Source organism: Tachysurus fulvidraco, chromosome 26 (genome assembly GCF_022655615.1).
Source record: "Tachysurus fulvidraco isolate hzauxx_2018 chromosome 26, HZAU_PFXX_2.0, whole genome shotgun sequence".
Taxonomy (NCBI): domain Eukaryota; kingdom Metazoa; phylum Chordata; class Actinopteri; order Siluriformes; family Bagridae; genus Tachysurus; species Tachysurus fulvidraco.
In genome coordinates this window covers 3,048,477-3,058,331 of record NC_062543.1, presented here as the reverse complement: position 1 = coordinate 3,058,331, position 9,855 = coordinate 3,048,477, and the positions used below count along the sequence as shown (strand labels likewise).

The 9,855-nt window shown below is 42.7% G+C and overlaps 1 protein-coding gene across 1 annotated transcript in view; it reads left to right on the top strand.

Moving 5' to 3' along the window:
- The first annotated feature begins 338 nt into the window (after positions 1 to 338).
- dcc (DCC netrin 1 receptor) overlaps positions 339 to 9,855 on the top strand; it is a 251,221-nt gene continuing 241,704 nt past the window's right edge. The window contains exon 1 of the mRNA XM_047809631.1: positions 339 to 878. Coding sequence (XP_047665587.1) covers positions 788 to 878 — 91 coding nt within the window. The 5' untranslated portion in view covers positions 339 to 787. The remainder of the gene's footprint in view (positions 879 to 9,855) is intronic.

Genomic DNA, 9,855 nt, shown 5'->3' with positions numbered 1-9,855 from the left:
TTTAAACTTTATTATTATTATTATTATTATTATTATTATTATTATTATTATTATTATTATTATTATTATTATTATTATAGAATAGAGTTTAAGTATCATGTCTTTGCAATTGAGTTTAATAATGAGGTGTTAGAAACCCTGAACTTTGTGTGTGTGTTAGAGAGAGAGAGATAGAGAGAGAGAAGAGAGAAGAGACAGAGAGAGACAGAGAGACCGAGAGAGAGAGAGAGAGAGAGAGAGAGAGAGAGAGAGAGAGAGAGAGAGAGAGAGAGAGAGAGAGAAAATCCGTGTCCGGGATTTTGTCTCCACTCTCCTCAGATCAGCGCGTTCGCATAATAACGAGCTGCGCGCGCACCGGACCGGCAGCGCGGCCACAGCTGCCCGTAACAAGTGAAACGCTTCTCTCTCTCTCTCTCTCTCTCTCTCTCTCTCTCTCTCTCTCTCTCTCGCTGCATCTCCTCCGCCTTTCTGCGCTCTGGAGTCTGGATGTGCGCGATGGAGAACCGACGCGTTTAACCGGATTCCTGTTGTAGCCGTTGGAGAGCACGAGTCATCTTATTTTTTCCCCACGCGCTCTCTCCTCTTCCTCTCTCTTATTTTTTCTTGGACTTGTACTGTGGCTTTATATGACAGAATAATACTAATATTAGTTCTTAAAAAAAAAAAAAAAAAAACATTTTTGGTCTCCCTTTTCACCCGGAGCTTATGAATTGAACTTGGCGGCGTGATTTCGGCGTGTCACCGGGGGGAGAGCCGCGCGCTCTTGCTTGCCGTTTCTGCGCACACCATGGCGCGCGCCGGTGGATACGAGCGCGTGAGAAGGGCTCTGGCTGGTGCAGTTTGGATGGCTTTGCTATGCGTCGTCTCCAGAACGCAGGGTGAGTGGAAAGGATTCGTTTGGAGTCATATTGCACGCGTTTCTATTTACATTGCTCACAAAGTTGGCGCAGCCTTCAGGACGTTTGTCATGATTGCACATCTTCGATGCCTTTTACAAGCAAATTCTGTTTCATTCAACTTTACTGGCTGTTGGATGATTTGATGCAGATGACGCGCCAGATGTGACTGATTTCAACTGACCACGTCGAGTTTAATGCTAATCCAACACCTTCCTAATGCACGTGCACTCCATCAACTCTGGCGCATATCATCCAGCATATAATCCAGTGTATTAACCGCTGTACGGTTTTCCGTCACGCAGCTTTTCCTCCTTGGTGTGAAGGCTGTGGTTTTGATGCAGTGGCACTGGAGCTCGTTTGCTTAAACAGGAGCGTGATAATGCTGTTATATGATATTTACTCATTGCTTTTTAGTCACATTCTGGTGAGAATGATGATGGTGATAATGATGATGATGATGATGATGAAGATGTGGAAGTGTTTTGGGGGCTGCTGTCTCAGGAGTTTATTGCTGAACGAAATCAATTTATTTATGCCGAAGCTTTTATTTGTCCCTTTATTTGTCCCTATTTAAATTGTGCTTAAGAGCCTTTTAAAAAAACATGCTTTATTAGCCTTTATTTGCGACTTTCATTAAATATTCAAGTCAGAGAAGCTTTTTCTCATTTTTTTTTCTCGCCTTCTCATGGCATTTCGTCTCGTCTGCCACAAGGGGCGCCCTGTTGCGCCATTTTGTAAAAGGATAAAGCATTTCCCTAAGCGTTTGGAGAATGAATTGTGTCTTACATTCGTACAGTGGAAGGATTAAAAGGTTCTAGGACCCTAGAGGAAGTGTGAATATTAAAGCTCCCTTTTTATTCTGCACATCCCAATCCACATACTAGGTATTGGTGGTTACTGGCACGGCAAACTGTCTTTACCTTATATTAATACACACACACACTTAATAATGTGCTTAATAAACCTATGGTAACATTTTGGATCTTCTTTCGTGTTTGAAAGGGATGTTAATTTGTATGGGATTATTTTATAGTTCATGGTAACAAGGAACTCTACCGATGACACCGATCCTGTGTCTGTGCTCATCGCTCATCCTCGCTGTGGACAAATCGGTGGTTTGGTGGACCGAGGAATCATCTGACTATGCTGTATGTTTTGAGACATACAGTACATTGTGTGTGGTTTAATATGTAGCCAAACACTAGTATGAATATTTACCTTGCTGATGGCTTACGGCGTTGAAAACATCAAGTCGTTGCTTGATGAGGTTTTTGGGATTTAGCCTTGATGTCATGTTCATTCACACAGAGCCTGTCTCAGTACGAGAGGCTCTTTGATAGTCTGAAAATACGTCAGCACACCGTGCAAACTGTGATGTGTGTGTGTGAGATCTGTGTGTGTGTGTCCTCCTTCCTCTTTGTTGCATTTTTCACCGGGGAGGACAATGTGTCCCGCGGCACTGCAAATTGGTTTCTGGCGATTGCTTACCTGAATCCCCAGCAATCCAATTTGCAGCAGGCATTTCATTCAGAAGAAAGCCTGTCTCTGCCTGTTATGCATTTTATCACTTATGCCACAAGAGGTGCACTGTTCCGCTACAGTTGCACCACTCATTACGCCTTTCTTACATTTCAATTTGGTGCTGCTTTTTTTTTCTCTCTCCCTCGTAACACTATTTGTCCTATTACTGTTTACCTCATAGGGTGATCGCAGTTCATACCACAGTACTGTAGAATTCTCGAATACCATTAGTCATGAGTCTCGGACCACTTCTTTTTATATTAATGCTCTAGTTCTATGTCATCGTTTCTATAGCAACGACGTAACAGTAATCCTTGGCTACCATTTATAAAAAGATAAAAAAAAATTGTAGATTCATCACCGCTGTCATGGCAACGTTTATTGACCTGAACCTTTTTGGAAGGAGTCTCCAGTGTCGGTTCGTTGTAACAGTCAGTCATTTTTCTGCCTGCTTTCTGGGTTTTTTGAGAAGAGATGCTGGAAGGGAACGACGCTTCGAGCTGGTATAACGCAAATGACAGCAGAACATCCCGGATGTTTCCTAACATTATATGTACAGTAGCTAGGGATTGTATAATAAGTACGACGTGACTTTTTTGCTCCTTCGTAATATATTGGACTCGGTTTGTTGTTATATGAATTCATCAGAGAATTTTCACTGCTGTGATACACCACATTTGGCCGTGTAACTGACATTGATGGATGGCTTAGTAATTAACAAAGCCTTGCTGATTTCATGTCGCATTTTATTATGAATATATTATCGCAAACAAACCGGGATCTTCCTGATCTCCTGTCTCACTCCTTTCATCTGCCAACAAGAAATGCAAAAAAAAAAAAAAAGGCATGCTCTATATATATGCATGCATGCATGTATGTATACTGTATATATATATATATATATATATATATATATATATATATATATATATATATATATATATATATATATATATATGAGCCATCTTTTGTGAGAAACTCTTTCTGTTTCCTGTTACTGAAGCCGAAGACTAAAAGGTCAGCTCGCTATTAAAGAGTTCTGACAGGTTTCGAGGGTGCAGACGTTTCGTTCCTGCTGACTCGCCCGATCACAACTGGAAACAGATGTGCAGACCCGTGAGCCGGAAGCTCAGCAGATAAATTATTACAGGTAGCACTCAGGCAGATGGAGCATTGGATGAACTGTAATGCTGGCTCTCATACAGGCAAAGGAAAAATGAATGGAAAAACATAAAGCGTGTTAGCAAGGTGTCAGGCCACCACGAGAGACCAGAACATCTGCAGCGCACCTTGGCATCCATCCTATTAGCCTCTGAAGTTCCTTCAAGTAAAGTTATGATGAAACACTATTTAGAGATGGTAGCATGTGATTTATAAAGGGGAAGGTGTACAGGACCGTGGTGAGACCGGCCGTGCTGTACGGTTTAGAGACAGTGTCACTGAAGAAGAGACAGGAGTCAGAGCTAGAGGTAGCCGAGCCGAAGATGTCGAGGTTCTCTTTGGGAGGGACAGGTTTGGACAGGATTAGGAACGAGTACATCAGAGGGACAGCTCGTGTTGGATGTTTGGGGGACAAAGTTAGGGAGGCCAGATTAAGATGGTTTGGACATGTCCAGAGAAGGGAGAGTGAGTATATCAGTAGGAGAATGTTGGACATGGAGCTGCCAGGCAGGAGGCAAAGAGGAAGGCCAAAGAGGAGGTATATGGATGTAATTAATGAGGATATGAAGCTAGTGGGTGCAAGTGTTGAGGATGCAGAAGATAGGGATAGGTGGAGAGAGACGATTCGCTGTGGCGACCCCTGAAGGGAAACGCCGGAAGAAGAAGGAGAAGCATGTGATTTGAGACACATCCGTAAGAACAGCCGTTATGACTGGAATATCCTTTTAGCATGCTATTTAGAATGTAGTCATATATAACTGTCACTGTTAGAGGAATGATCTTTTGGGATACTTGTAAATGTGGTACTATGGGATTTGAAACGTAGCAACAGAGCCCCAGTCTTTTCATTAAAGCTAGCTACATTCCGATCACATCACCTAGCTTCTCATCAGCCTCCTGTCCAAGCTGTGATCAGTGTGTGAGGTTTGTACAAGTGTGTGTGTCTGGTTCTGCTCTACCAGCTTCTTTTGTCACTCTTTGTTTGCCTCTGAATTAAGTACCCACATCCAGAGTGTGCCCGAATCCCATTAGTCTTCAGCTAACGTCTGACTCTGACTCACGGAACAGTACACGCTTCTCGTTTCTTCCCTGCTAGCTTGATAAATGACGGCGGGTTTCAGCAGTTCGGCATCAATCCAGGGGCCCCACAGAGCATAGTAATGGCGTATCGATACTACCAGGTCCACATTGAATCCCAAACACCTTGATCTGCAAAGTATTTGCAATTCAAGTTCCAATTATAGCGCGACGGTTACTGATCAATCCCTGGAGTAAACAAGCTCAGGTTTCGTACAGACTTCTGAGGATTAATTAAAGTTTTTGCTTCTTGTGCTTCCCCCAATCTGGCAGCTATCACTGAATGAACAATCAATTTTTTTGTTTGTTTTAGTAGAAAGTTCGTTTTGAAAGTCGAATACATCCGAAACCGGTTCAAGTCTTCGTCGGGTTTATCGGCTTCCTGCGAACGAGCGAGTTTGTTTGTTTAAATGAAATGAAAAACTGAAAAATGACTTTCGGTAGCTAATTTTGGCGGAGCGCGTTTGCTGACGGATTACCTCGTTACTCCGTTCGGAGATTATCTTCGCAACGGATGCCGTGCTTTTTAGGATTCGTTTCGCCTTCCAATGAATTTTTCATATTATTTGCTTTTTCATTTGCACATGGGTGACAGGTGGATGGCGTGTAATTGCGATGAGATGAACTGTCACTCGGTACTAAGAATACTAAACAGGAAAGAAGCACACAAACATCGTCCTCTATTTCACGTCTGTTTAGTCCTACATTGTGATTCTTTTGTCTTAGAGTCACTTTATTTAGACCGGATAATAAACCTGTTAATAAACAAATCTGGACTTGTAACGAGTCACATTTCTTGTACAGAGTCGGTGTATTATGATTTTTTTATTTCTATTATGTATTTCGGGTATCGGCTGCTTTGAGATGGCTAAATATGTTGAGTCATGTACAGAAGGATGGACCCCGATGCTAATATTCAAGAGATCTTAGAGCTTGTACTAAGTATTACACAGTAATGTTGCATTAAGACATGAACACGTATTGTGTTTGTTTTGGGTTGTCTAGTTTCTTCTTTCCACCCATATTCATGAGAGTACTGTAGGTGGAGGCTTCTGGAGCCTTTGGGGGCTTTTTACACCTGGTCACTTCATGCGTTTTCTGTGATCAGATAGCTGTCCGATGGTAAAAACACCAGGTCTAAATGCCCTCCGAAACCGAGACGGATACAAATCCCATTGTTCAAACCCCTTCAGGAGGTGGTCTGGGACGTGTTACAGATCAAACTGGACAGGTGTAAATGAATGTGGTTGTTCAAGCCACATACGTCAGCGCTATACTCCTCCCAAACGGAAGTACGTCACTCGCAGGTGATCTTTCACCCAGGCGTCTCGTCGGGTCTTAAAACGCGCTGCTGCCGCCAGCGAAAACGCAGCAAACAGTAAATACCTGTTTTTTGTAGCAACGCACACACCAAAGCGTGTTCCATTTCAATTACCCCGGAAATGAGGTAAAATATATTTGCATTTTGGGCAGGAGTAGAAAGATCGGATCGATATCCGATTCGCCGAGACGCATTTATGTGGCCTGATGTAAATGGAACAGTTTTAACAAATCGGATAGCTATCGGATCAGAGAACACACACGAAGCGACCGGGTATAAAAAGCCCCTAATAGTCTTCAGATCTATCAGAACCCTGTCCTGTGTAAGGTTGTTCCTGAATATTCATCAACATCTACCCATTTGCTACCAATAGTTTGTATCATTCTAATGTTTGTTTCCTGCAAAAGTAAAAAAATCATTGCTTGATTACTTTACCAGGCCCTGGTGAGCTTTTTTTTTTCAGGGTTGGCCTTTATAATGGATTTCCGGTAGCCATGATAAAGGGTCTGGAGTCTTAACTTGGTATATATTAAGCTTAGCTGAGTAAACACCTGTCATTCTCATAGGGTTATGAATCTGCTTAAGCATTTGTTTGCTTTGTAACTGCTTATGCTTATTAGTTCCTTGGAAATATCTACTGTATAATATGTTCTACTTTGTTTATTTAGAAGAGCATTCAGTTCTGCAGTTTGACAAATTGCAGTCCTAATGCTCTGCTTTGATTGTCCTCAAATGCGAGCTCTTAACGCTAACGCCGGAGGCTTACTGATGTTCAGAGAGAAACCGAGCTGCTCGAGGAAAAAACCCCGACCATTATGTCTTCTCAGACCACCATTATCATAAAACATTTCAAGTGGGCTTGAGCTCAACATCTAATCTAAATGATCAAATCCCCTCCACCTCATGTAAATATCTTGCCTTTCATTAGGTCCCAGAATCTCACCATCCTCCACACTGTGTGATTGGAGACGTACTGTAGAGGTTTGATCCCATAAAGCCTGCTGCATTGCTAATCTTCATAAGTGGCCATAAATTTCAGCGCTAGCGTCGCAGGAGGGATGCCTGGTTTGAGGTCAGCGGTTGTAAATCCAGCAGGCAAACCGTGAGGCTGTTCAGTGCGTCACTGGCGGCTGACTCAAACTGTAATGTTTATTTATGCTGGTTCTGTCCTTTACTTCCATGTTCACCTCCCTAGAGGGGAGAACTGCAGCTGTCTTTTTTGCTACGGCTTGCTAGTGGATATCACGGTGCCTTGTGTAATAATAGCTTTAGATGCATCATGGGAATTTCGACACTTTTCCAAGCCTTTTTTTTTTGTGCTAACGGATAAGATTCGAGACGGACGAAGATCTCCGGTCTGGTTGTGCATGAACAGCACAAAAACAAACATTTTTCGGGAGGTTGACGGATACGCGTTTCTTAGCATGCTAGGTTCATTGCTGCATCAGAGACAGAGCGGTTCGGCGGTTGGAATGGAAACGAATCAAGGCGTAAATGTCAAAAATTACGCAAGCAGGCTGATAGAGGAAGGAGCAAAATGCTGGGCTGCCTTGAAGGTGAAGAGGAGGGCATGCGGCCTGTGAGATTGTGCCGATTTCCTGGTCATTAGACATAACAAAGTCTTCATGTTATTCACAGTTCACGCTCTAATCACACAGGTCAGCGACTCAGTGAAGTTGTAGAGCACGGTCTGCCCTAATCAGAGGAAGACTATTACATAAAATGATCTAATTACCATGCTAGACCTTTTATACGTGCCTCATTCTTGCCTTAGTCCAAAAATAGCAGGTGACCTTATAAAATGGTATCTGCTGAAAACCACCTGAACAGTTTGAGTGCTACGTAGCTAACAGAAGCTGGACTGTGACTTTGTGTTAATGCTAGCTGCCTTTAGCAATGTCAGGCTAAACCTCCGACCCTGGGTTTTCTAACACCGTTAGACGTTTGTCAACAGATCTGGGGACAGTTTCAAGACAATCTGAATATATAGTTAAAAAAAACCCCAAAAAAAGCACATGGCATGACTGCACTGTAGCTCGCGCCTTGTTGCCTCGCATTATCTCAAATTGCAAGTCACATCCCTGAACAGGCATCATATCAGTGAGGCTAATTGTCAGTGTCAAGGCAGCATGACCTTAAGGACGGTCGAAAAAGAAAGCCAGTTTCTTTAAAAGTTGCCGGATTGTATCCTGCACAAAGGTTAATTGAGGCATGCTCCCTGTTTCATGGTTCGACTTGATTCTTTTCATCGTATGAAATGAGCTGCGCCGCTTTTATAGACCAGGCTGATGAGCAGTTTCACAAGGATACAGCCAGCACAGGCTTCCGGCGAAACGAGCTCAAGTGTGTACGGCTGATGTATAAAACTACTTCTGACAATTATTTCCCAAAGAAATTTGAGCTCTGAACCGTGAGCACCCGACTTCTGCTCTCAGCTACAGTTGTCATTCTGAATTTGGTAGAAAAGTAAAGAAAACCCGGACGAAGTTTCGAAGAAGTCGGATTTTCGATTTGCCCTCGAAAGGTCAGGTCTCGGGGTTCACTGTACGAAGAAGGATATTAGCTTCCAAGAAACAGTTTCTGATAGGAACACATTTTTTTTTTAATGGTTCCTCTACAGGGACAACAGAAGAACACTTGGTCATAGTGTGTTGGTCTCGCCATCTTTCACCACTTATAATAAAGTAGCTGCATCAAAAGCAAAATCTTGAAGGTTTTTCAATGGATAATTATGGCTGCTTATCTTTAAAGGGACTCTCTGATAAGGAAACACTTTGTTTAAGGGTTCCTCTAGACAAGGTTCCTTTAGACGAGTGAAGAACCCTTTTTAAGAGTATTGAATCATAATTGCAGATCAATTTTTAATGGAAATCTCTTCCAATGGTCAGTTCTAGAGGAATGGAAATGGTTCTTCGAGGGTTGTCCATTACCAGGGGACTTTCTTTAAAAGGTTCTCTGGTACCCCTTTTCCGAGTGCTGGTTCGGAGCCTAATTTAGAACCAGTTCTTTCTGTTTCGACCGCCAAAGCACCGGCTCCGAACCAGGAAAAGTGGTTCTTGAATAGCACCAAAACGTTGCTGGTCTAGACTTAAGAACCGCTTGCGTCAGGAGCTGTGGGCGGGGCTACTGTTAGCGCATTTGATAACGCACCTTAAGTATACTAATGTTTAATACATTTTTCTTTACCGCAATATGATCAATTATCAGCACACATGATAGTAGGTAGCTACATGCTAAGGCTAACTTTTTTCTGTGTTAATGATAAAATAACGTTATGTACTTTATCGATTACGACCTCCGTTTATACAGATTACACGGAGCCGCACGTACTTGTTGGATTCGCCGCGTTTGGATGCCAGTGTAGGTTCGCAAAGCCATGAGTATTAACAGTAAAGCAACATCCGCCATTGTTGACGTTGTGTTTGTCGCTGCTGCGCTAAAGTCGCTGTGTAACGTGACACGTATACAGCGACATCAGACTCGGCTCTGTGACGGCACTCTAGCCGGTGGAAAGGCAAACCGGTTCTTAGAAGGTTCGCCAGTGGAACCAACTTTGAACCAGAACCAGCACTAGCTCTGAACCAGCACCCGGGTCTTTTTTGGTGGAAAAGGTACTCTGGTTGTCCTTCCAGGAGAACCATTAAACATATAGTATATGCTGTCACTGCAACAGTCCAACTGTGGAAATACAAAACGTTGCTTAAGGGTTTCACATAGTTAAAGGTTCTTAAATTCCAAAGGTCTCAATGTGGAAAATCTTTTTTTTCAAAAGTTAGAAGGGAAACCAAAGAACTATCAAGGGTTCTAAGTCGTCATAGAGTATACGCTGTCGATACATTTACAGCATTTAGCAGACACTCTTATCCAGAGTGACTA